The sequence below is a fragment of the Lotus japonicus genome, chromosome 3, assembly GCF_012489685.1.
Source record: "Lotus japonicus ecotype B-129 chromosome 3, LjGifu_v1.2".
In the NCBI taxonomy this organism is placed as follows: domain Eukaryota; kingdom Viridiplantae; phylum Streptophyta; class Magnoliopsida; order Fabales; family Fabaceae; genus Lotus; species Lotus japonicus.
This window is the reverse complement of record NC_080043.1, coordinates 79,459,711-79,487,478: the sequence shown is the minus strand read 5'-3', so window position 1 is coordinate 79,487,478 and position 27,768 is coordinate 79,459,711. Positions and strand designations below refer to the sequence as shown.

Genomic DNA, 27,768 nt, shown 5'->3' with positions numbered 1-27,768 from the left:
TCATCTCTTCTTCATCTGAAACTCACTGCAACCACCGTTCTTTACCCGATCTGAGACCTCCAACCACAAAATCGAAGCCTCATTTCCTTCTCCCCTTCCTCTGGAACCCACAATCACCCCCTTTTCTTTACCAGATATGTGCTTCCTTGTTATTGATAAAGTGGAATAAATAATTGGGTGAGGGTGGTGTGTGGGTTGGAGATGGCGTGAAAAGGTTGGTGATGGTTGTGGGTGGGTTGAAGGTGGGTTCTGGGTGATGGGTTCTGAGTTGGGGGTGTCGTGGAGAGGTTGGTGATGGTGGTGGGTGGGTTGGAGTGGGTTCTGTGTTCTGGGTGGTGGTGGTGGGTTCTGAATTGGTGGTGGCTTGGAGAGTGGTTGGTGATGGTGGTGGGTTCTGTATCAAAAGCAAAAGGATTGAGGAAAAGAAAATCTTCTAGGGTGCAGAATATTCACTAATTGGAAAAAAAAAAATAACACGTGTCATTCTCAGATTAATTCTCATAAAAAAATACATTTTAAAGTTTTAGATTTGATTAGGATTTATGTTGTTTATTTCTTGATTTTATCTTAATTTATTTTGATTTATTTTTAGAGTAAAAAAAATACAATTTTAAATTTTAGATTTGATTAGGATTTAGGTGGTTTATTTCTTGATTTTATCTTAATTTATTTATTATTTATTTTTAGAGTATTAATTAATATATCCCAAACTTTTTTTAAAAAAGAGTGAGTTTGAAAGCTATAGCTTAAGTTAATTTGTTAATATATTCCCAAATAATAATAATAATGATAATAATGATAACATGTGTGTGCGGATATGGGCCGGTTGGGTACTATAGTACCCATACCCGCACCCATACCCTCTATTTTTTGCGGGTAATTATCTATACTCAACCTCATACCCATTTAGCGGTTTTTTACCCTACCCATAGTGGATATTTTTTGCGGGTACCCTATGATTTTGAGACCCATTGTCATCCATAGATTTAGATTTTGGCAAAGATGGATAGCTTCCTATAATGACATTGAATTGTCTAAAGGTGGAGAGCTTCGAGTTGCTACCCACGTGAGTATGGAGACGGGTACATGTAATTTTAAAAAACGCAGGTATGGAGATGGTACTATAGTACCTACCCATTGTCATCCCTACTTAGTTGGAATAAACACAATAATGTTATACTTTATGATATATCTTACACAATCCTGATTTGTGCTACTATCACATTAATTTTTTTTTAAGATTAATATGTTGATAATTCCTTATATCTATGATTTGTGTTATCGTCTTCATATTTACAAAGAATGTGAAACGAGTTCCTCTTGGTCTCAATCGGGCTTAGAAGAGAAGTCTTTATGTCCACTTTACTCATCAATTATGACTTTTCTATTTCATTCGTTCTTTAATATATTTTTAATAATCAAAATATTAATTAATGTATCAAATACAATAAACATATTTCCCGTTGCACGGGTAAAAAACACTAGTATAAAAAAAAGTCAAAATATTCTCTCACTAAAATTTCTCTCTAGGATTTTATTTCTCTTTAGAAATTATATCCCTTTAAAATTTCAGAAAAGATAATTTTTTTTTCTTTAGCAGTTTCCCTGAAAAAAACTATTTTTAAATTTATAAGTGCAATTTTTTAATTTGAAAATTAATATGTAAAAACATGTTTACCATTTAAGTTGTTTCCACACTTACCTACTCTTCCTGAATTCACATCACGTTACCACATCTTGTTGAGCCAATGTGTTATGTCAAGCATGTGCAGGAAATACCATATGATAATAATATTGAATGTCAGGAAATACCAAGCCTTGTATAATGTACTATCCCTATAATGAACATCAAAGTCAAACAAATCATAAGAACTATTGGTGTTGTAATAGAACTACAAAGAATCTAAAAGTTCTTTAAGCAATTAACACTTATTCTGCTTAATTATAAGGAAGAAATACTTGCTTGTAGGCCTAGACTGGTGAATCTTAGGTTGCTATTCCCAAAAACTGCTAGAGTAGCAACTGTGGTTGGATGGTGTTGAGGGCAAAGGGAAGCAAGTAATGAGAAAGAAGTTGCTGGCATAAAAGTCTAACACTATCTACCAAAAAATCTGATTAGAGGCAGAGATCTAATATTTAGTTCTTACCAATACAGCAGAAAAATGCATAGTCTTACTTTGTTACTGAAAATTTGGGGGACAACCGATAATTTTCATTTTTTAACACTTACTCACTTAGTTACCTTGTAGATTAACACTTTGTTACAGAAAAATTGTGTACTGCAACCAATAATTGGGTTTTCACTCCCTTCTTTGTAATTTTCTTCTTCACTGAAGAAACCTTAGTTTATCAAGGAAAAAAAACAATGTTGTACATGTTAACAAATGCAGAATAAGTTAAGAAATGGAAATTTTACACGCCTCAAAAAACTAGCAACCCACTTTGATATCTTTTACCAAGTATTGCTACAAACAATTGGGAGAAGATACAGGGAAAAAAGAGTTCAAGTAAAATAGATATGATATTTGAAAAAAAAATGGTAAGATATGCCGTGAAAAAAGAATATATTTACTCTGCACATTTGACATTACAGGGGATCGGGATGCTGTTTGGAAGCTTCAGAAACATCATCATTTACCCTGGCCTGGCATAATAGCTAGCATCTTCCTCAAAACATTGGCATGCTGTATAACTGTCAGCAGTCGATGGAATATTGGAATGTTGTCTTTGAGACTCTTAGCACAGGTACAGCAACACATGCTACTAAGTTCTGATGGGATACCACATGTATTCCAGTTACAGCTACTAAGTTCTGATGGGATACCACAATGATAGCAATGACAGGCCTCTTCATTTTCGTTGTTTTTCTTCTCCTAGACTGCTTGCTATGAGCACATCAAATAGATGCACCAAAAGATTCCCATTGGCAGCACCAAAAAATGGTGCATTAAAGCAAACATAGATGCCTCAGTTAGAAGACATGTTGGAACAGGTCTGGGAGTAATTTTCAGAGATGAATTTGGTAATGGTAATTCTTTGGCAGCTGCAACCAGTTTTCTTCCTAATGAATATGAAATTTCTGTCGCAGAAGCCATTGGACTGCGTTAGTGCCTTCGTCTAGCTCAGGACCTTGGCTTTCGATGCTTGGGGATTAAAACAGACTGCCTTTTATTAGTTCAAGCATGGCAGAGACCAAATATGCATAACACCTATCTAGATTCTAGATACAGTGGTTGGAGACTGCAAGATGCTTAGAACCTCTTCAATCCTCGCTACTTATTGCACTGCAAAAGAACAGCAAATCATGTGGTTGATTCTATTGCTCACCTTGCCTTCGAATTTCATGACCAAGTGTGGGTTGAGTGTGACCCCCCCCCCTGGTGTTTCTTCTTTAATTTTGAATGATGCTAGGCAATATAATGATTCTGAACCTTTCATTGATTAATGATATTTACCGGACTTTCAAAAAAGCACATCAAATGAAACCTGACAAAAAGCAAAACTATGGACAAAAATTAATTCTTGCTGTTGTATTTGCTGTCAACGTATACAGAAACAATAAATAACAAGTAACTACAGAGGAATAATAAGTCAAATAAAACTGAAAATATTTAAATGAACTTTACAGATTAAAGATTTCAATTTTACTAGAATTTCAATGGGGAAAGGCAAATGTAAGATTACCTGAGGAGTAACAAAATTTGGTTCCTTCATGACCCCAGATGTTGTTCACATTAACATAGTACTCCAATGCAGAATTTAAGATTAAGATGCCGCAAATCTCACATCATTTGCAGCTACTTCTTTTTGGTCTTAACCCCTTGATGTCCAAAAGCCATCTTGGAGCTGGATTAATCTAGAGTTGAGCAAGGTAGGAACCACAAGAGAAGCAAAGCTCTCTCTGTGTGTAACTTTTTTCATCTTTCTATTCACTGTTATTTGTGACATTTATTGCTAAACGGTTATCCTTGTATATCCTTGCAGATAAATCAGAAACAAGAGCATACTTATTGCTTTCATAGCATGCGGTCATGAATGCTGCTAATGTTACACGATTGACGTGGAAGTCCATGTCCAGCAACTTGTGAAAGAACAGTGCTGCCATGCCTACTTTCCTTTCACTACAAAGCTTCCTGACGAGGGTAGTAGCTGTACGGATCCAGAGTTTCTTTTCCAGCCTATCAAGAATAACCATAGCAGAGCAACAATCATCTATCTTACAATATTCATAAGCCAAAGTTATCCGAGTAACTTCACACGGGATAAGTCCCTTTTCTATCATGGAATCATACAACCCACGGGCCTCATCCAACTTTGACTGTTTGCAAAGCCCACTTATAAGAGTACCATATGCAATTGAATCGGGAACACAACCATGGTCACTCATCCTATGGAAAAACTTAATAGCCATGGTTAGATTTCCTTCTCGGCAATAACCACATATCATAGACGTATATGTTCTTTTTGTAGGGATAAATCCGAATCTTACAGCTTCCTCAAAAAACATCTCACTTTCTGACATTCTTTTTTCCCTACAGAAGACTGCAATCAGTGTGGTGTATGAATGAATGTCAGGTTGAATACCACTCTTGGCCATCTTACTGAATAACGCCAATGCTTGCTTAATATCTGCCTGTTTGCAATGTTCAGATATGAGAATATTATAGGTGACTTTATCAGCTTCTAACCCATTATGAAAACCATCCTTAAGCATTTTATAAGCCTCTTGTACCCTTCCCTTTTTACAAAGGCCATCAACAATGGCATTATATGTACAGATATTTGGACTGAAACCTTCTCTACTCATTAGATTCATCAAATCAAATGCTCTTTCAAAATTCCCTGCTTTACAGTGCCCATCAATGAGAGTTGTGTAAGTGTTGGTGTTTGGGATTAATCCCTGCTCTTTCATTCTACCCAGAAGCATTTCTGCACGGTTCAGTTTGTCATTTCTGCAATATCCATTTATCATGGCAGTATACGTAAGGACATTTGGCTTGTTATTTTCACTTCGAACAAGCTTAAGAAACAGTCTGAATGCTTTCTCAGTCCATCCTTTCTTGCAAAGACCATCAATTAATGCCGTGTGTGTATAAACATTAGGTTTCCAACCTTGACAAACCATCTCCTCCAACATTTCAAACGCTTGCTTGATGCTGCCCCTTTTGCACAAACCTTCAATCATAGAGGTAAAATTAATCAAATTCGGTTTCAAACCCATATCACTAAACTTATGGAAATACCGCAATGCTCTGGTTGCGAAACCCTTTTCGCAGAATTCACTGATTATCAATGTAAATGATGCATTGTCAACCAAAAACCCCCTGTCAAGCATAACACTCAACCATTTATCTGCCTCCAAAACATTGCCCATTTTACAATACGCAACAACCATCACCCTGTAGCTAGCAGAATCCGGGTGAACCCCCCTCGCAGACATTTCCTCGAACAGGTACTGTGCATAATCAACCAACCCCATTTCACATGCAATCTTCATGACCAGATTCAATGTCTGAGTATTCGGAACCATACCCTGGTTGTGCATTTCAAAAACCATTTCCACTGCCTCTTTCAACCTCCCAATCTCAGCAAAACTCCTCACCATACACTGCATCACTTCATGCGCTTCCTGTAAATTTCCATTCCCAATAAGGGACGTTGCACACACTATATACAGACGCATAAAATGCCGAAACCTGGAGTACCCAATTGCCCAATGGAAGAAACTCAGAGCCACCATTGAACCAGCATTGCCAGCAAGTGAAGCCACAGTGGTAACGGCCTGCTCGTGGGTCAAGGAATCGGGGTCAATGCTAAGGTGGAGCCTTGGAGGTGACACTCTCATGTGGGTATGCTGATGAAACGAATCACATACCAATGCGCATACCCTATCTACCGTGGACTGAGGAGGAGGCAGAGGAGAAGAAGAAGAAGATGATGACGGTGATAACGAGGTGGGTTGTGTTGAAGAAGAGCAATGGCGTGGTGAGTTTCTGCTAAGCAAGAACACAGTGCGTGGAAAGCCATGAGTTCTGGAAATCACAGATGATGACATGGGAAACAGGTGTGAAGGAGTCTCAGACAGATCATGCAAACATTTGGCTCTGGAGGAAGAGGAGACTGCGATTTTTTGGTTGCTACACAGGGAAGCGCGAATCTTACTGAGTGAACAACAACGTTGACAGAGGTGTTGTTACCGGCGGAGCAGACGGTGGTAGTGGGTGGGTGCTCGACGGCGGCGAGGAAAAACGCCAGCGACGAAGCGAAAAACAACGTCTGGGTTTTTTCTCTGATGAACCTCCGATTAACTTTCCCCTTTAGATAAATCTCACGGCTGGTACTAATTCTGATATGTATTTGTGGTATTGTAAATACTCGATTTATCTCAACCGTTGGTTGAATTTAACGGTCCGAATTTCTGTAGAGGGAGCAAGAGAGAATAGTTGCACGAGAGGATCCAAATCTAAAACATAGTCTCACATAGGGGTGCACATGGGTTAGGTTGGATGGATTTTGATCAAAATAAAATCCGAACCGATCAAAATTGGCTGGGTTGGATTTCACGAATTTTGTCTTCGGACCCGATCCGAACCAACCCGACGAAGTTTAGATTGGGTTGGATGGATTTATTGGGTCACTATATTAAAATAATAATATATCTGAAATAATAAAAAATCTTGACAAAAATTATTATAAATTCAGAAAAAGTTATAAAAAGTAGGCTTAATTCCATTTTGGGCCCCTGATCTTTTAAAAATGAGCGATCGGGGCCCCCCGTGTTTAAACGTAGCGGTCAGGCTCCCTGATGTCTCTAAAACGTGCGATCCAAGCCCTTCCGTCTGTTTCCGTTAGTTGACTAAACAGAGCTTCATTTCTCATTCTTCTACTCAATAACAACAATTAAACACAAATCTAATTACTCTTCTTCTTTTTTTTCATTATCTCATCTTCTCCCACCATACAAAATCAACAAAACCCATGGAAGAAGATGCATGATTGTCTCTATTCCAAAAAATTACCCAAATCCAGAAATTATCGAAATGCTTAAACTTCAAATCAAAATCAATTTTCCTACAAAATCAATTTCTGGGCTTCCTACAAATTACCCACCACCAGCTTTTCGTTCTTCTTCTCCCTCTCTCATCCGCACCTTCCATCAAAATCAATTTCTGGGCTTCCTACAAAATCTTCTTCTTTTTCTTCAGATCCGCACCACCACACCACACCTTTTCCACCATACCATCACTTTTCCTTTCACCTCCCACAACCTGAGCTCGTTGCTGCCACCGCGCCATCTCCACCGCTTTCCTTCCCTTCGTTCTATGTTGAACCCCTCTCTTCAGCTTCCTTTAGCTTCTCCTCAACAAACCCACCCCCACCCACCTGCAACCGCCACCCAACCAACCAGAGGAGAGAGCGAGATCGAGAGAGAGAGAGAGGGCGAGATCCAGAGGAGAGCTCGAGATCCAGAGCGAGATCGAGAGAGAGAGAGAGAGAGAACGAGTCTGAGAGATTTGGGGTTGTGGGGTGAGGTGAGGTTGAGGGAGCCATGGAAGCCATGGAAGGAGGAAGGAGGAAGATGAAAGAAGAAGAAAGAAGAAGAAGCGTGAAAGAGGGAGAGAGAGGGTCGAGTATGAGAGAGAGGACTGAGTCTTTTTCATTTTTATTATTATTAACTTTCAATATTTTATTTTTTTTATTAGAAATTAAATAAATGCCACGTCAGCATTCCGTTTGGTCAACAGACGGAACCTAACGGAAGGACGTTAATCGCACGTTTTAGAAACGTCAGGGACCTTGACCACACGTTTTATACACGGGGGGTGCAGATCGCACATTTATGAAACATCAGGGGCCCAAAGTGGAATTAAGCCTAAAAAGTATTAAATATGTTATAATACTAAATAGCATGAAAAAGACACAAAAAGTTATAGAAATAATACCACATAAATGACATATAGCCAAATATCATGAAAACATAAAACTTCATTACCAAATGACATGAAACAATCTAATATAAATAGTATCTAAAAAGTGAAAAACAACACTAAATATCATGTCATGACACTTAGAACTTAGATGTCTCCAACATGCTAAATAACTATATATAAACATGTAACAAATAACTACGAACAAATACTCTAAGTTCAAATATGACAAATAACTACAAATACTTTTTTTTTGAGAACAAATAGTATAAATATTATTGATAGAAAAAAGCATATGGGAACATCCCTCTCATAGTAGGCGAAACATACAAGAAGAGCTACAAAACACCAGCTAAAAGCCACAGGGACAGCCTCATCAAAACCTCTCAAGGGAAAACCCAGTGGGAAAAAACCCAAGAGAGGAAAAAGAGTACTAGACCAAGGGCTTGCTGCAAGAAGAAAACATAGCCCTTAAACAGGAAAAATCGGTTTCAACACCCAACACCAGCCTAGCTCACAATGCATAGTGCGAGATTTCTGTCTCCATCTGCTCTCCTCCAGTCTGAAGGCTTGCCATAGATCGTTCAAAACTTTCATCCTTTTCTGACGCAGAGAAGGGGAAACCCCATCATTCAACATCTGCTCCATAATGACTTGGAGCTCTCCTTCCAGGATGGAGATCCTCTCTGATAATCCTGACCCCTTGCTCCCCTTCCACTTCTTGATCTCATTCTTCATAGATTTCAGCCTCTCGTGTAATGATGCTCCAGCCCACCCCGCTATTAAGGGTGAATTCCACCATGATCTCACAAGATCATTAAAATCATCTTCCAGCATCCAGTAATTGTAAAACCTAAAAGGTTTGGGGCCAAAATCAACTGCCCCCATCTCCAGGGTTATAGCTCTATGATCGGACAAACCCCAACATTCTGCAGATTGATTAAAACCTTCTAGTTCTCGCAGTATGTCCTTACTAATTAACCAGCGATTAATACGACTCCAGATTCCACCATTACGTGAGCTAAACCAAGAAAACTCTGCATTGGCTAGAGGTAAATCTACTAGATTTAGACCCATAGTAAAATCCCAGAAATTAATGTCAGTTTCATCAGCGCCACCTCTTCTTTCACCAGGGTTGAGGGTGCTGTTAAAATCACCACCCAGAAAGCATCCGTAACCATGTCTGTTAATTTCATCAGAGAGCTTACAAAAAGTGTCTCTGCGTTCTGCCACAGAATTGGGGGAATAAACATTACCAATCACAACAGTAGAGGACAAGAAAGAGACATTAGCTATCAACAGAATGAACCTCTGATCAAGAATTACATCCACCACATTGAAAATATTGGAATCCCAACAAGATAATAATCCACCAGCTGATCCGGATGCATTAACCTCAGCATGGCAGAGCTTAAGAGATTTAGCAAAGAGCTCACCCGTTCTATATCTATTATCACCCAACTTGGTTTCCTGCAACATTATTAGTTCTACCTTTGCTTTCTTCAATACTTCCTTCACCTCCCTTCTCTTTTCTACGCTGCAAAGCCCCCTAACATTCCAGGAGCTCCATCTTCTCGTGCGACCCATTGATTACACAACTCGGGGGGACTGCGAATCTTCCTCGAGTTCTTCAGCTAATCCCCTGATAGCTTGCTCATCACTACCAGGGTAAGAAAGACCCACAGATTTCCCAAGCATCCAGACCTTCGTTGCTCTGGTAAAATAAGTACCAGCACCGTTCCTGGCAGCAGCTTCTTGAAGTTCAACAAACCCCGAGTCAATCGCACCTGAATCCTGAATCTCACGCAAAATTGAGGGTCCAACAATCGCTTTTGGTTTCCGCCCCCTCTTTCTCTTAACCTTGCCTGGCCTGGCACAACCCAATTCCAGATTCTCCAAGGATTTGAGCTTGGAAACTCGGCTAACACCCTGTCTCACCCTTTTGGAAAAATCCTCTACGGCTTCTGGGGTTGGGACCTCGTTAGACTGCTCTCGGTCCTCAAAGAGATAAGAGCACTCTCCAGAATCTTCCAAAGTTAGCTCTCGATTTATGGTGTGTGAAAACTCAGTCAATCTTAATGGTGTATCATTCCTCTGGGACGGTAACGCAACCTGTTGGATATCCTTCAATAGCTGTAACCCGACCCATCTTAGACGAGGGCCCAAAAATTCCCAAGGGCAAACTGGGAAATTACATCCATAAAATAGAATATTAACAGCTTCTGTTAAAATTGTAATTCTTTTGAAAAACATATGATACTTATCACAGCCATTTATTATCATATCCAACCGCCCCACCGTTTCATTATCCAGGGTCCACAACAACTCCTTTGGCCTATCACCACAGAGCAATTCAAATTCATTGTCTGCCATCTCACAACTCACGAGAGCCAACTCATCATTAGCATGATGATCAACTCCGGTGGCGTTTCGTGTGCATCTGAAACCAACTTCAACATCGGCATTGCTCCGGGACGGCGACTCATCACTAAGAACATGAGTATACTCTGATTCTTCAACCAAAGACCTCTCAGGGCTTTCCACACTAACTAAGCAAGAATCACAATCACAATCTTTCCCATGAGAATCACAATGATCAACACCCTCATTATAGATATAGTCAATTTCCACTAACACATTTGTTTCTGCATTGTCCATTGTAATTGGGATTATTTGATTCTCAAGGATAGGATCAGGGGCTGCAATAAGAACTCTAGCTACATCATATCTGGACATCATTGACGTTTCCTCATCCATACACACAACCCCCCCCCAATCTGGAAGCAATTCTAATTATGAAATCCTTTGACCACAAGCCCATCGGTATTTTCCAAATTTTTATCCAAATCAGAAACTCCTTGGGTTGTATAATTGCTTCCACAGGTTTAACTTCTTTGAATATACTTCCATTAAAACCCTTCATTATCTTTAGGAAAGCTTGACACTCCTCTGTCGTTGTAAATTCAACAATTTTCTTCTTGGCTCCAAAGGGTTTTACTTGGTACTTTGGAAAACCCTTGTTAACTAACCACGATTTGATGTCATCACAGCACAGCACCACCTGGCTAGTTACCACCGCAAGCCTGTCCAGATTTTTGTTTAGTAACACTTTCGTAGGGACCATCTTCATCTGCATAGCTGGTTCAGGTGTATATGCTTCACTCGATTTAGGCTTGTCATGGCCAGTCTCGGGTGTATCCACATGGCTCGTCACCGGCTTTTCCTTCACTTTCCATATTTGTTTCATGTGGCTTTTTGTAGACTTTCCTTTCACTTGCCAGATTTGTTGAGTCTTTTTCATTGCCATCTTCTTCCTCCCACGACTCTTCCTCTGTCTACTTTGAGAGGGTGGATGCCATTTGAATCTCTGGTCTACAAATCTAGCTTGATTCACAGAGATGAAAGTATTATTCCATCTCGAACCATGCAGTTCCTTTATAGCATCCAAACCATCCTTCTTCCTCCTGAAGAAGACGAAGCCAAACTTACGTCTTCTAGACTTCTTCAGCTGCATTGGCACAAAGACACTTACGATCTCACCATATTTCTCACAGAATTTACGTAGCTGTCTGTGATCAGTGTGCCACTCCAGCCCGTCAACGAATAGTCTAATCCCTTGTAGATCAGTTCCATCACTTACTGAATTATTCCGATGATAATAGGATGAAACCCTAGCAGAGCCAGTGGGACTCATGCTTTAACCCCTATGATGGAAGATTTTAAGGTACCATTTGAGCTGACTAAAATATAATATACATTTGAGTCTTTTTCATTAATAACTACAAATACTTAAGTCTCAAAGTTTCAAAAAGTCATCACTCCGACACTAGCACTTCAAGTATGAGTAAAATTATAAAAATTATTATTATATGTATGGATTCTAGGTTGGGTTGGATGGATTTGAACTGAATCAGAAATCCGATCCGAACTTGGTTGGGTTGTAGTAAAATCCATCCGGCTAACCCGATTGCCCGATCCAACCCGCATTTTTTCTATTGGATCGGATTGGGTTGGACGGGTTCATTGGATTTACCCGACCCATGTTCACCCCTAGTACTCTCACATCTCTTAGGTAGATTCTAAGATCCGGCTAAATTAAAGGACTACGATTGGCAACTCTCTATAGTTATTGTAATATAATACTCCTCGTCGAAGATGGAGGATGCATTGCACTGCCTCCGCGAGTGCCCCATTCTCGTGAGCTCTGGTTACGAATGGGGCAGTGGAATCTGGTTACGGATGGGGCAGTGGCCTGACTAAATTTCAATGATCCTAATATTTCTTTGTGGATTAAAGCCTAGTGTAAAAGTAGCAACAACATGAAGTTTATGGCTTGTCTTTGGGGGGGTTGGAAGTGGCGGTGCAACATGATGCTCAACGAGAATCACCAGCCGTTTGAGGAAGCGTGGCGGAGGGTGTATCGAGAGCATGAGGAGTTCCATCTCTGGATGGGGAACCAGCGGGGGTGCTGGAAACTGAACGTGGATGGTAGTTTTCAGGACGAGGGAGATTGTATTGGGGGAGGAGGCATAGTGCAGGATAATTCTGAGCTCTGGATTTGTGCCTTCACTTTTAGGAAGGAGGGGGACAATGCTTTCATGGCGGAGGCTCATGCTCTCCAGGATGGTCTTGAGCTAGTTTGGAATAAGGGGTTCAGGAAGGTGGTTTGCGAGACAGATTGTGTGGAGGTTCTTCAGGCCTTGGATGATCTGGATAGCATAAGGTTCACTCTAGTGTTGGGTGAAATCCGTGGCTAGTTGGATCAGGATTGGGAGGTTTGACTCGGGTGGATCCCGAGAGAGGAAAATTTTGCAACGGATTACTTGATTAAGCTTGGTTCTCGTCTTCCGGAAGTTGGGACTCAGTTCATGGATGCTTTCGTCTGCTGAGATGGAGGTGATGGTGCTGAGGGACTCCTTGGGTGTTCCGTAGTTTTTTCTTGCTTTATGTTTATTTTCCGATGTACCAAAAAATATAATACTCCATCAATTCATTATCATTCACTTTTTGTGAAAAAAAAATTATTTCTAAATATAAGTCACTTTCTAATAATCTCCCCCCCCCCCCCATTTTACCCTCATATTTAATATGAAAGAGATTATTAGATTTTTAAATATTAACTTGGAGAGAGAAACTCATAGGAAATTAAATAAGGGTAATCTATGAAAGTTAATAATGTTTTTGTTGCAAATTGATTGTTAGTAACTACTTTTCTTAATCTAACAAAATCAGGTAAAAGTGACTTTTATATATGAACAAAGGGAATAATAGATAATTTTGCAAACGTTAAAAGTGGTTAATGATGAACCTTTATTTTAAATATCCCAAAGGGCAATCTTATTTTTTATATGAAATAACTCTTGTCCAAGACACTACCTGTGGTTCCCCCCTCCCTTGCCGCTTCGAAGCTTTGTCACCATTAGAAACCCCAACTTTCCCCATAAATGGAAGAAGACAGAAGAAACCATTGTCGTGCTTTTTGACCTTTGCAATGAAGACACCGTTACTGAAAACCCCACAAAAACTAACACCACCACCTAATCCAAAATATGAACTAAAAACCTAAAAATGTGAGGATGAAGAAGGTCAAACTGAAAAGTGTTGTGCATGCATGTGATGTAGAAGGCAAATATGACAATTGGACATAGACGACGAAGGCCTTCTCTTGTTCATTATTTCCTCCATTTCACGTGGAAAGCGTTTATACGTTCTTCATCTTCTAACTGTCACCAATTCATGAACCCCCAAAAGTCATAGAATATTGGAGGGGAAGAAGAGAGGTGAAAGGAATGGAAGGAGAACGAAGAATCCGAATGCAACCAGATCTAGAAGAACGACAACCCCTATGACCAGATGTAGAAGAACGACGAACCTAAATGTGACGACAAGAAACACGAACGAGTCATCTTCATGCCACTACAACCTAGATTTAGGCTCTACCATGATGCCAATCTCTTTATCTCATTCCCTACAATTATCGACCGTGGAGAAATCCTAACCACCTCCCAATCATCATGGTTTTGTTCCCCAACAATTGTTTTCTAGGAGTCCGATTTTCTATGATCCTCATCCGTGGAATTGGAAGGTTCGTGAATCAGTTTCTCATCAGCTTCCTAAAGGGGAAGGTGGGGAAGTGGAGGGGAGGTGGAGGGAACAAAATGTGGGAATCATACTCTCATGCATAAGAATTGGAAAGTCAAGTTAGTGCAGATATCTAGAGAAACTACAAAATGGCTGATTGGTTGGCTAAGTTTTGTTCTAGAAATCCAGATTATAGTGTTAATTTAAATGTTCCTTTTTATAAGTGGAATCCTCACTCTTACAAGTTTCTCATTTGTCTATTTAGTCAGTTCGTTAAATTTCCTGATGTACAAAAAAAACTTACTAAATACACTTATAAATTTCACCTAGGTATAACAACCTCGTAATCATATTTTTAGGAATGTTATTTTTGGAAATGCGATTTCAAACCTTGAAACAAACTCTCATTAACAACTTTTTTTTTCCTAAGATTTTTATCAAACTTTAGAAAAGGTTATAACTGTATTTCTAAGATTTTTATCGATAATTGTGAGGGTAATTTCTCGTCCCATTGTCAACGCATTAAACAGGAGGAGGAGGGTCACAAATGAGTTTTTTTATCTAAAAACAATAGATAACAAAATTATAAATAATATAATATGTAATAATATAGAATTGGAAAAATTATTATCTTACTTCTTTCATGTTTTATCATATGATTCTGCTCCCTTTCAAGATTTTAATTATGATAATGAAATTTAATATTTTTCATTTTAATTAGTATTTTAGAGATAATAATTAAAAAGTAAGTAACAAATATTATTTATTGGTAACAACTAGGAGACATGAGTTGAGTGAGAGAGGTCTTGGGATCAACTCCGAGGATGCAATTTATCTTTCCAATATAAAAAAAAACTTTTTTCTTTTAAAAAAAATCTTATTTATTAAAACATCTAATAATCAATAATTGATTTGCTATTGATATAAAAATATTCTTTACTACTTGATTTATCCATTAATTTATGAATTTTTTTTTTGAAATATGATTAATTTATGAGTTTAAAGCATGTATCGACAATATAATTTTTTTTACACGATCATCCAATTTATCATGTCATAATTAAATTTAAATTGAAAAATATGAATTTAATGTTTATACACGGCTGGTTTAAAACATTTTTACACATACGTCAATAATTAAAAAGCTTTGCTATTTAGAACGACAGATTTCAAACACGACACTGCACTACCTTTTCATTGACCAAACAAAAGATGTTATTGGTATATGAATAAAAAAACAGCAAAATAAAAGGCGATTTGAAAAATCAGATATCATTTGTCGTGCAGTCTTAGGAATGACATCGTGTCATTTAGTATTTATTTCCCATAATCAATTGCCACATAAGCAGTTACGTTTTTTTATTAAATTAAAAACTAATTTACTAATTTAGAGACAATTATTATGTTTCTGTAATTTCTAGTAATGAACATTAAAAAAAAGTCTAGTAGTGAATTTAATTTAATTTTAGCAATAAATGGAATTAGTAATAAAATTAAAAATATTTTTGCAAAGAATAAAAAAATACTAGAATCACATGAATGAAGAATTAGATCAGTCAGTCCTTAGTAGTCCTAACTTCCAAGTGTTTGGCTTCCCTGTTTAGGGTACTGTTACTACTGTAGTTCAGTCTTTAGTTTCTCTTTTGTTTTTGTTCCTACTTACAGAAAAAAAAACCGTTATCGAAGGTTCGTACCAAAAATAAAAGAGTAAAATACACTCACCCCCCTCAAGATTTGCAAGAATGACACTCCACCCCATTCTTTTTAAAAATCTACACTCCACCCCATTTTTTATAAAGGCAAATTTTAGTGACGAAAACAAATTCCTCACTACTAAAAACTAATTACTAATTAGTAAAAATTTAAATAAATTTAATGCATATACACTATCATACATTAATTTATGAAAATAATTTTACTGAATTAAATTTAAAAAAACCATTCACTCTGTCTGTTAAGTCCACGTCCCATCTATCTCCAAATCATATTTCTCACCACAAACGGCCACCACCAAGCCTTTACTCCCTTTAACACGGCTCCACTGTCCCACAATGTAAAACCCCATGGCACCTCCATGCCTCAAAGTTTTGTTGCAACCTGAACCCCAGAACGTGAATCGCACATCCCTAAAGCCACTTGTTCAACTACTTCTTGTGAATTTCACCCCTTGAAGTTGTGAGCGAACGCTCTGTTGGTCTTAGATATTGTTGGATTTTGTTAAAAACGATGCTCCACCGCCTCGTTGGGCTCTAATAACCTCAGATCCACTTCATATTTTCATAATTTTGTTTCTCTATTTTCTTCACCCATTTGTGTTGCTTTTTTGGCCTACAACCCAATTTTGAAAATTGGAGGTATAAAGAGATTATTTTGATTAAAATTGAATTATTACCAAATATGAAAACACAAGCATGTTTCACTATGTTCGAGATATGTTTGTAAATCGGGCAGGTGTGCTATTGCATAATTTGCATTATGAATTTACGGAGGAAAAACGCGATTGAGAGAATGAGGAGGATTGTGATGTTTTCATTTTTAAATTTATTGGATTATATTGATTTTTTTTTTGAAATTATTGATTAACAATTTAAATAATAACTAATTATTAATGAAAAATATTTTTCGTCACTAAATTTGCCTCTATATAAAATGGGGTGGGATGTAGATTTTAGATAAAAATGGGGTGGAGTGTAATTCTAACAAACCTTAAGGGGGTGAGTGTACTTTACTCAAAATAAAACCAAAAAACCCTATTTGAAGGTCAAGGAAAATAAAATCTATTCGAATAAACATTTATATATCAATAAATAAACAATTTTCCGTTTCAAAATAAATAAACAATTTTCCATATTCCCATTCCAAACACGCCTAACGGAACCGTTCCAAAGCTTCTTCGGCTTCATTGTTTTATTTCCCCTCTGCGAGTTTCAATTGCTTCTTTCTCGGGAAAATCTTCCACGACGTGTTTTCCCGGAAAATCTCCTTCTCCGATTCCATCTAATCGCTTCCGAGATCGAAATCAACGTTCATCTCTCCACTCTCCGGCGAATTCTTCTCTCCCATTCGTTTTACCGCGAGTTCTTGAAACGAATAACGAGAAAAACCACTCGAATTTTCGTTCGTTGGTGGCTTCATTGTTCAATTCAGGGTTTTGGAATCGGGTTTCGGTGTTCGTAGAGTGGTGCCAAGATTCGAAACGTGTGTGGTTATACTCCACAGGTTACATTGCCCAGAACCTGGGAGGTTTCGGTCCCGAATTGTAGGAGTATTGGATACGCTGGTTTGAATTGATTTGAAATTAGGGTTTTGGTTTGAGGGAAAATCACTGTTACGAATGTTCACGATATGATAGTTAAGCCGACGGCGAAATTTGAAATGCCGAAACTCAAACGGTGTAAGCTTGATGAGCCTGATGATTCCGAGGGCTCTGGGGAGTCTCCGGCGGTTGCGAAGAAGCGTAGGGTGAATGGGTTTTACTCTCTGGGCATGCCTGGTGATGGAGAAGATTTCAGCAGTGGTTCTGGTTCTGGGACCAGTGTAGGGTCGCATTGGGGTGGTGGTGGTGGTGGTGAGGTTCAGTCTAATTCAAATTCTGCACCTCCGAATGGTAAAACTGCGGCGAAGGACCCTCGGCCTCCGTTGTTGCGGTCGTCTCGCGGCCGCCTTCAGATGCTACCGTCTAGGTTCAGTGACTCGGTTATTGATCCGTGGAAGAATCGAGGAATCAAAGCCGCGGAGGACGGAGATTCCAGCTTCGAAGATGATAGGGCTGACATCAGTACAGAGGGAGTTTTGAAAATTGACATGAGTGATAGCCATGGCTTGAACAATTCAGTGTGTTATCCGTGTCCTGAAGTGAAGGATGGCCAAAGGGAGGGTGCTGATTCGTCTGGTAATGGCGGAAGGACTGTGAAGACTGAGAGTAACACGTCTGGTCTCAGTTTTGATGGTGAAGACCAAAAGCCTGATGTGAATGTTGGGAAGAGGAAAGAGATTTACAAGCCAGAGGATTTTGCTTTGGGTGATGTAGTTTGGGCTAAATGTGGGAAGCGATATCCGGCATGGCCTGCTGTGGTAATTGATCCCATCTTGGAGGCTCCTGAATCCGTTCTCAGCTGTTGTGTTCCTGATGCACTTTGTGTGATGTTTTTTGGCTATTCAAAAAATGGATCGCAAAGGGTAAGTTTCTCTGTGAATCCTGTTTATAGTCATTGATTTTGGGTTATGGTGTTGAGCTCTAAAAGACTGATTATGGGGCAGGACTACGCGTGGGTGAAGCAGGGAATGATATTTCCCTTCAAGGAATTCATGGACAGGTGTGCGGTTAAATGATATTGTCTGTAGGTGTTTCGTTGATATTGTTTTTATGCGTTTAATAATTTTATTTTATTTATCTTCATTCAGATTCCAGGGGCAGACCCAGTTGTACAAGAGCAAACCAAGTGACTTTCGCATGGCACTGGAGGAGGCAATGTTGGCCGAAAATGGTATTCTGGAATCACAGTTGGGAGCAGAGGATGTAACTGATGTAAAAGCTCATCCTTATGAACTTATGGAGGCCACAGGTTCTTGTGCTGATCAGGAATACTACTGCCAGGATCAGGTTAGATTTTTTTTTTTTTTTTTTCATTTTGTGCTTTATACCATCATGGTAAGATGAGAGCATTTATAGAGACTGTTTTACATGCGAAAAAATTTTGACTTTTAGTTGCGTTGAGTTTTAGATAACTGCCTCAAACAATATCTATTTGTGAGGGACTAAGGAGTTCCTATGCTATGATACATAGTCTTTAGTCAGGGGCGGGTGCTAGAAAAAGAGAAAAACTAGGCCAAGGGCAACAAACAAAAACTGAGGCTGAGGAGGGTCAAACTTCGAAAAATTATTTATTAATATCGTTATGATTAATTAATTATACCAGAAATCCACCCTTTTTTAAAAGAACCAAGTGGAGCCAAAGCCTGTCTCAACCACAAGGAGGCAGGCACTTCCACCGTCTATAGCCTTATGTAGTTACTGACTTACTGTATGCTTGTATTTAAATTTTAAAGTAGGTAATCGTGTTTCAATTCGTCATGATGGACAGAGTGCTATGTAAAAGAAAAATCAATAAACTCATTAGTTGCTTACAGTCGAGCTAATCATCAAAAGTTTAAATTAATTCATGTGTTAGCTATCTATCATATGGACAAGTAAGGTTTTTTTTTTTTTGGTTTTTATGGCCAAATGCAAAATTGATAGTCACTTACTGTTTTTCATGCTCATTACATGTTTTTGCCTGGAAATGCGGGTTTCCATTTATCTATCATTGGAAGGCTTGATAACATTGGTAGAATGGTTTTCCGAACATAGGCATTAAATCTGTTTTGTCTCAAGAAGCTATGTACCCGAAGTTTTAAACAAACAGGTTTAGACTATGTCCAGGGTCTCAATTTTTTTATTTATCGGTTCAAATTTCTCAGGCTGATAGCTCAGCTATGTGATTGGTATCATATAGTGACACATGTATTACGTACAGACATGCCTATATGTCTGAGCAACAAATATGCTTTTTCATTCTGAGGATATGAATATATTGATAAAATTGAGTTGAAATGGGGTTGCGAAATTTCTACTGTTCCTGTTACAGAATTGCAGTTTTTTATCATCAATTTTGTTAAATTGTCATCTATGGTTTTTGTTTGGTTTCTCATGTGTTCTTAATTCTTCAATTAAATAAAGTTTTTCCATTTTTTTTGAGAATGTTATGAGAGATGGGATAATCTGTAGTGAATTTCTGACCATTAGCCTGATTCTTTTATATGATTAGTTGCTATGTTGCTTTGTCTAGTAGCTTCTCTGAAAAGCAGATTTGGTTAAAGAGTTAACTGTACCAAAATATATCGGACTCTGGTTATTGTTTTATTTTTTATCCAGTGAATATATTGTGCAGGATGCAAGATATTGTTCGGGCTGTGGTTTGTTGTTGCCATGCAAAACCATGAAGAAGATTAAGGATTCAAGTCACACACCTCAATTTTATTGCAAACATTGTGCTAAGGTTATGAAAAGTGGTGTTTTTATAGTGCTTCCAAGATTTTCACTAAAGAAGTTTATATCAGATGCCCTATTTTCAATAAATATTAATGGTCTTATGTTCTTACAGTTACGAAAATCAAAACAATATTGTGGCATTTGCAAAAGGATTTGGCACCATTCTGATGGTGGGAATTGGGTGAGATTGTCTAAATTTGTCAATATAATTTCTGTTTTTTAATTTAATTCATATTTTGTTCCAATAAACTCAAAATATTGATATCTTTTGGGGATGAACTCTTTGAATCAGATATGTTGTGACGGTTGTAATGTTTGGGTGCATGCTGAATGCGCTAAAATTTCCACCAAACTTTTCAAGGTGTTGTATTGTGGTTATTATGGCACTGCATCTCTATTTTCTATGTCCTCTTCTATTAATTTCCCTGCTTCATAAAAGTGATAAAAGATATATGGCTGGCTTCTTTGCAGGATCTGGAAAATTCAGAGTACTATTGTCCAGAATGCCAGGGAAAAGTCAATTGTAAAGTACTAGCACCGAAAACGCACAAGTCGAAAATCAAGTATGTAGTGATTACCTGTTGCTTTATTTTCCCTTCTATTTTGGTTAGCCTTTTATTTTATCATTTTGGAAATTATCCAAAAAGATTAAGCTGGTTGGTGAAAACAAACATATCAATAGTTTTATATATTATATTCGAAGTTTCTAACACCACCCTGATGCGAGAGCCCTTTGGGATTGAAGCATGACCAATTCACAAGTCCACCTATCTTGTGCTGATAATAAACTTTTTTCTAATTGGAAGTATGGGGGAGGCAAAGATCAAACTAAACCACTTTGTCATATAAGTTCTAATATTATGTCATGAACCAACTCTGCTGAAAATTTTAAACTATTTGGTGAAGACACATGAATGGTTTTATGTATTATTATTTCTAAGTTCTAACACATTCTTTGAATCTTTATGATTTAATATCCTTTGAGACAGACCAACAGAGAATGGCCAAAAACCTATGATACCTGAGCAGGTAGTGGTGGTCTGCAATGGCATGGAAGGAATTTATATTCCAAAGCTTCATTTGTAAGCCTTCAACACTTCTTGAACATTATTGGATTGATAATTGGATATACAATATTTTGACTTTTCACACAGTAAAAATCTGAGTCTTTTCACACTAGCGGCCAGATGGAAGTTTATGTATAAATCAGATTATATCTCTTTCCTCTCTTAAATTGATATTTCTGGAGTCGCTCTCTCTGCATTTCTCTGTTTTTGTCTTTCTTTTTGCCCTTGATAATTTCCTCAGGAACTTATGTGCGTGATATATATATAATTATATATGTATATCAGCATCTAATTTATGATTTTAATGTTGTTAGCCCTTGTCCAGTATAATCTTGGTAAAAACCACCTTCACTCTGGTTTTGTATACCAACGTGACTAGGTTCTATACCAGTAAAACAATTATTAAGAAAAATAAATGAACCTTGGGTGAAGTATATTATTTATTTTTTGAAAATTTTCATTGACCTTTTTTGTGATTGCATCTTCTCAGAGTTATGTGCAAGTGTGGCTCTTGTGGTTCAAGGAAGCAGACACTGAGTGAATGGGAAAAACATACAGGTTGCAGAGCCAAAAAATGGAAACATAGCGTGAAAGTGAAAAGCACAATGCTACAACTAGAAAAATGGGTTTGTAACTTCGTATTTGTTCTTTCTAAAATAAAGGCATGCCAAATACTTGTGGTGGATTGTGGGTGTTGATTGGGTTGTTTTCAATTAACAGTCATGAAGTCTTAGCTCTATCACTTGGATTTCTTAATTTTGTTTCCAAAGTGATGGTGTTTTTTAGGGGTGTATGTATTATTGTGCTTTTCTTTTTTGTTATTGGGTTGTACTTCTTTCTCACTTTTGACTTAACATAAATTAACTTCAGATCACAGAGCACATTCCACAAGATGGAATTCCCCAGGAGTTAGATCAGCAGCAGGTACTTGCCTTTTTGCAAGGTAAGTGTTCATTTCATGTGAATTTTTACATATTGAAGACCTCATGTCTGCTAGTTGACCATGTCTTATGGCACATGGCTGCGTGCTTTCCCTTGAATCCAACTTTAAAGACAGATTATTTACTTTACCTTATTGTCACAGAGAAGTATGAGCCAGTACATGCAAAATGGACAACAGAAAGATGTGCCATTTGCAGATGGGTTGAGGATTGGGAAGAGAATAAAATTATTATCTGTAACAGGTGTCTTCAATTATTGTTCATGATGTTTGCCCCTAAATAGTAGAGTTGTTGGGCATTCTTGTGTTTTGTTTCAAATTTAGAAGGCTTTAAAGTTAGTAATGTCAATTAATATATTTGTACTTGTTCTTCTGTAGGTGCCAAATAGCAGTCCACCAAGAATGCTATGGGGCAAAAAATGTCCAGGATTTTACTTCTTGGGTTTGTAGAGTATGCGAAACTCCTGATGTTGAGAGAGAGTGTTGCCTTTGTCCAGTAAAAGGCATGTCATATTTATTATTTTTTGGCAAATATTGAAGTCTCTTTGTTCTTATGTCTATATCCTATCCTATGAATAGTAAATAGTGGACCCAATTTGAGCTGTGTAAGGAGGACTTTTTATTCATATCATGAATTGACCTTCTTTCTAATATTTAATAAGTTTGCTTTACTTTAATGGATCCTGCAACCATTTTCTTTTTTCATTTTTATATCCTATATGTTAAGTTCTCCAAGAAAGTAGTAAATGGCGGATCCTGCACTCTAATTTTGAGCTGGGAAATGAGGCCTTTTTATTCATCGTGAATTGGCCTTTCTTTCTAATCTTTAATAAGTTTGCTTTACTTTTGTGGATATCATTTTCTTTTTCCGTTTTCACATGGTTAAGGGGTGTCCTCCTATAAGCCTGATGCAGATGTGCTTGTAGCCATATTAAAGTCCGAACATTATGAATTTTCCATTTGCACATTTATTCTTTTGGCTCCTTATAAGCTCCTTATAATTTACCTTCCATGGTCAGTTATGTGATGTTAATGTATCGGGGAAATGCTTTGCAGGTGGTGCTTTAAAGCCAACTGATGTGGAGATGTTGTGGGTTCATGTAACATGCGCTTGGTTTCAACCGCAGGTTGTTTTCCAAAACCATGAAGCCATGGAACCGGCGGTAGGGATTCTCAGAATTCCTCCTAATTCCTTTGTGAAGGTAAAATTCTGGGCTAATTATTAGCAGTTGGTTTAAGCTATAATATGGCCTGATTGCATCCTGGGTGATTCAAAATTTCATTTGGCTGAGAAGCAAAAATTTATCAGAATGCATTTTGGGTGCAGTGCTCTGTTTTATTTCTATTTGAAGTCAATACGTTTACACAAAATGCAATGTACTTCTAATTACGCTATTCATTAATTCTAAATTATTTTTGGGTGACTATTGCCAAACATAAAATTCATTATTCCAAAGTACTTGCTGCTGAAAAGTGATTCTACACTAATTATCCAAACACGCCCTATACAATCAGCCACCTTCGTTTATGATCGTTTGTGATTTTTCACATTGTTCAGTAAGATAGTCTTGGGGTTTTTATTTAATCACTTGCTTTGCGTTTTCTCTCTTTTTGTTTGTTTGTTTGGGCTGCATTCATATAATTATAAATATCTTTGTTCATTGTGACTGCAGACTTGTGTGATTTGTAAACAAAGCCACGGTTCCTGTACAAGTTGTGTGAAGTGTGCTACTTATTTTCATGTGATGTGCGCATCAAGGGCGGGGTATACCATGGAAGTAAGTTTAATGCTTCTTTTAAGTGTAGGTTGGTTGATTTGATATTCTTTTTGGTTTTCTTGATTCATCTCTCCCTCTTAGTTTTCTCTCTTTCTTTTGGAGGGAAGGTATATCCTTTATGGTTCCATCCGACCTATATAAATAACCCTTATGGCTTGAATATTATCTTGAGATTTACAAGAGCTGGGGAAATATGTTAATATTGTTTAAACTTACAGTTGCATTCTGCGGAGAAGAATGGGAGTCAAATAACGAAGAAGCTAATATACTGTGCAATTCACAGGTTGGATCTCTACTGGGGTGATTATTATATTATTATTTTGGTTTCAATATTGTAGTTTTATGTAATTTCCTTCTCAGAGTCCCAAGTCCAGATTCAGTACTGGTTATGCATACACCCTTGGGGACTTTCTCTCCCGGAACTTCAATTCCCAATCATCAGGGATGCTTCAGGGGATCAAGGCTGGTTTCATCAAAGAGGGTAGAGCTTAATGAATCTTCAACCACTGAAAATGACATGGTTGAACCACTGTCTGCTGCCAGATGTCGGGTGTACAGAAGGTCTACTAATAAGGTGACGATTTTAAACATACTATCATGACCATATTAGTATATTAACTGCTGTAGTCTTATGCTTTTATTAGGTTTTATTTTATTTATAGTCATTTACTTCTGGTGTATTTGTTATATCCAGCGCTAATAATGCTAAATGGCAGTACTGAATACAAAAATGCCAGAGACATATTTATTTATTTATTCACTCTCGTTTACCACATTTTCTCCCTTATTTCCAGAGGGCTGACGTGCCAATAATTCACTTGCTGAGAGGACCGAGCCTTCATTGTTTAGGTGAAATAACTCAATTGAACAGCTGTAAGGTAATCTTCATGGCTAATATGATATTTGTTAGATGAATCCCATGCTTTTGAAATCAATAATCTAGTCTTGATGAGTTGTGACTGTAATCTGTGAAAGAAAAAGTTAATTTGTTATCTTATAATCTTGCATTGTGATAGGATGCTGAAGATTCTAAAGTTTTCACTTCATTTAAGGAACGTCTTCATCATTTGCAGGTGATTCATATCTCTCCATTTCCTAAAATTAGTTACTTAAATTACTTATCTCATTTTTATTTTATTTTGAATCTTATCTCCTACATTTGATTTTTAATTCAATTTTTTGTTTTTTAGAAAATGGAAAAACTAAGAGTTTGCTTCGGAAAATCGGGTATTCATGGATGGGGTCTCTTTGCTCGTAGAGATATACAAGAAGGAGAGATGGTAACTTACTGTGTTAATTTAGTATGTTCTTAAGGTGTAAGATAAGCAATTTCTTCCGAAGACATGATGACGTTCATGCTTGTCTGTAGTTTCTTGAATATCGTGGTGAGAAGGTAAGGCGTAGTGTTGCTGATATGAGGGAAGCAAAATACCACGCGAAAGGCAAAGATTGCTATGTGAGTCTCTTTTTTATGATTGTTTTAAGTATCTATTTACACTCGCACTCTTTGTTTTGCTTACATGCTCAAGTCTATTTTATAGTCATTTAAAATGACATCGTGTTTCATTTGTGCTCTTTTAATCCTATATACTTGGTTCAAAGGCCTGTTTTAGACAGTTCATGATTGGTGATTTGGTGATGACATTTGTACTTATTTACTGCTAATATTAACACCAAATAAAATAACTTATGCAGCTGTTCAAGATCAGTGAAGAAGTGGTAATCGATGCTACATATCAGGGCAATATAGCACGTTTGATAAACCATTCCGTAAGTTATTACTAGACTGTGTTGTAACTGTATGAATCTTGTTTTTGTTTTTGTTTATTTATATTTCATTTCATTTCATGGAATGCCCCCATGCAGTTGCTTAACACTATTTTATGGAATCCCAGGAATAACTTTATTTATTCCTTTAGTTCCCTTTGCAATGCCAAAATAAAGAAGAAAAATGTGGCAAATGTTATGGTTTGTTTTGAACATTATGAGATTGAAAATTGAAAATTTATTATAGCACAACCATGCATTATATATGGTTTTAGATAAGAGAATATTTGCATTGGCAAAAAAATAAAGAGGATACTGATGTTCATCCTCACTTGCTTCAGTGCATGCCAAACTGCTATGCAAGGATTATGAGTTTGGGTGATCAAGAGGAAGAGAGCCGGATCGTTCTCATTGCCAAAACCAATGTTTCTGCTGGTGAAGAACTAACGTACGGTTTGTTGTGTTTGCATATTTTTTTTGATGTTTAGGGTGTTTGTGGTATTTCTTTCTTTGTCAGGCATGGGACGTTTAATAAGTCTGATATGATTTGCATTTTATTTTTCTTTGATGGTGCAACAGGTATGATTACAAGTTCGAAGTAGATGAGCGGGAAGAACAAAAAGTTCCTTGTCTTTGCAAAGCCTCCAATTGCAGAAAATATATGAACTAGGTTTCACATTTTTGTTCCTTTGCAAAGCCTCCAATTGCAGAAAATTTATGAACTAGGTTTCACATTTTTGTTCTTTGAGCAACTGCAGTTGCCTAACCATAGAGAGTAAACACTTGTGCATTCAACTTTTAATTTTTTTTGACCAAACTTTAGCATAATTTGTAAATCATTTTTTTATATAGTTATATAGAAAGCTTCTTAGCAAATTAGGAGAGGCATTTTTGTAACTTGCCACAGCCCATGGTTCCTGTATATTCTCCAAGGAAAATTCTGAATCTTAATAAAAGAATTTAATAAGTAACGCAAGAATTATATGCATATCCTACGTGGACTCTCTTATTAAGTGGTTTCACAATTTTATTATTTTTTCACAAAAGTCACTTACCCACTTAAAAATTGGAAGCAAGTTATTTTGAAGACAAAGGTGTATAGGAACTCATTACATAGTAAATTTCAATCTTTGCGTGGAAACTATCTGCTGTATTTGATTCGACATGTAGATTGTTTTTAACTATTGAATTTTAATTTGCATCATTTGACAATAAATGCTATTCGAACAAATTTGTATTAACAATGTAAGAATTAAAATAGCAAAAAGAAAAAAAAAATTACTAAGACTAAAGATTACAAATTAAAAGCAAAAATATTTATATTTGCATTATTTTGACTTTAAGAGGGTTTCATTGTGTAAAGCTCACCATGAAATGAGAGTGTGCGAAGTTAATTATGAAATTAAGAAAGAGAGAATATTAAAAATGTTTAGGAAGAAAGTGGAGTGTGAGTGACTTACTCGAACAAGGTTTCAACTCCATAATAGTTAAGGACGAGGTGCTTGTTGTTGTTGCGCCTCATCCCTTTGACGTGTTGTCTCCTTTGATTGATGACTGTTAGCTTTTGTTGGTCTCTTGCACTTGCAACTGACTTGGGTTTCGGGCGGTTTGCTTCGAGACTAATTGTTTCTAACTTTTTGTCACTTGAAAGCGTTAAAGTGCTGGCTACTCTTATTTTTCTGCTATTATGGGAGATTGTGGGGATATTGTATTAGCTTATGTTGTAGCGAATTATCTAGCTCAAAGTCCTTCACCAATTCTATTTGGGTTGAGGAAGCTCCTCCGGGTGCTTTTGCTTTGATTCATAATGATGTAATGGTCCTGAGCATGTTTAGTTTTTTAATGCAGTGGCTTCCTTCAGAAAACAAGGTGGGTAAATTTTAGAATTTATGTTGAAATTTAAATTTGGTTATGAACTGGTATCATTTATAACTGAAATATTAATTAAGTTTATAAAATTTATATGGATAATTTATGTGTGTCAAGGATTTCTCCTGATAGAGTCAACTATCTACTAATAGTACTGTCGAATTTTGTTGGTAGTTCAATCGATTACAATAGTTAATAATTTATTATTATTATATAAAAAAAATTGTAAAGTTCTTGTATAGACAATAAAAAAAAGTGCATGTTATATTTTTTTTAACACATATTAATAATAATTTTTATCATTTTT

At 37.1% G+C, this 27,768-nt stretch overlaps 4 protein-coding genes across 5 annotated transcripts; 2 read left to right on the top strand and 2 right to left on the bottom strand.

Moving 5' to 3' along the window:
* Nucleotides 1–2,430: 2,430 nt before the first annotated feature.
* On the bottom strand, nucleotides 2,431–6,308 carry LOC130746256 (pentatricopeptide repeat-containing protein At4g19890). 2 transcript variants are annotated; one of them, XM_057598821.1, is made up of 2 exons: nucleotides 3,685–6,308; nucleotides 2,431–3,502 (listed from the first exon to the last, which is right to left on the bottom strand). In XM_057598821.1, exon 1 carries the CDS (start codon nucleotides 6,053–6,055, stop codon nucleotides 3,926–3,928), a length of 2,130 nt encoding a protein of 709 aa, XP_057454804.1. In that variant the 5' UTR covers nucleotides 6,056–6,308; the 3' UTR covers nucleotides 2,431–3,502; nucleotides 3,685–3,925. The 2 variants fall into 2 exon arrangements, with proteins under 2 accessions (XP_057454804.1, XP_057454803.1); XM_057598820.1 differs by having other exon boundaries at nucleotides 2,431–3,486.
* Nucleotides 6,309–8,399: 2,091 nt separating this feature from the next.
* LOC130744795 (uncharacterized) lies at nucleotides 8,400–9,515 on the bottom strand. Its single transcript, XM_057596949.1, has one exon. The coding sequence runs from the start codon at nucleotides 9,513–9,515 to the stop codon at nucleotides 8,400–8,402; it is 1,116 nt and encodes a 371-aa protein (XP_057452932.1).
* Nucleotides 9,516–12,295: 2,780 nt separating this feature from the next.
* LOC130744794 (uncharacterized) lies at nucleotides 12,296–12,685 on the top strand. The gene has a single exon (XM_057596948.1). It carries the CDS (start codon nucleotides 12,296–12,298, stop codon nucleotides 12,683–12,685), a length of 390 nt encoding a protein of 129 aa, XP_057452931.1.
* A 4,182-nt stretch (nucleotides 12,686–16,867) lies between these two features.
* LOC130746248 (histone-lysine N-methyltransferase ATX3-like) lies at nucleotides 16,868–26,580 on the top strand. Its single transcript, XM_057598809.1, has 23 exons — nucleotides 16,868–18,188; nucleotides 18,270–18,325; nucleotides 18,414–18,612; nucleotides 19,940–20,047; nucleotides 20,153–20,221; nucleotides 20,333–20,401; nucleotides 20,512–20,603; nucleotides 21,030–21,122; nucleotides 21,598–21,733; nucleotides 21,978–22,050; nucleotides 22,192–22,291; nucleotides 22,426–22,550; nucleotides 23,104–23,249; nucleotides 23,721–23,825; nucleotides 24,044–24,108; nucleotides 24,186–24,399; nucleotides 24,620–24,703; nucleotides 24,842–24,898; nucleotides 25,016–25,105; nucleotides 25,195–25,281; nucleotides 25,521–25,595; nucleotides 25,934–26,040; nucleotides 26,172–26,580. Exons 1-23 carry the CDS (start codon nucleotides 17,355–17,357, stop codon nucleotides 26,260–26,262), a joined length of 3,075 nt encoding a protein of 1,024 aa, XP_057454792.1. The 5' UTR covers nucleotides 16,868–17,354; the 3' UTR covers nucleotides 26,263–26,580.
* The last annotated feature ends 1,188 nt before the right edge of the window (nucleotides 26,581–27,768 follow it).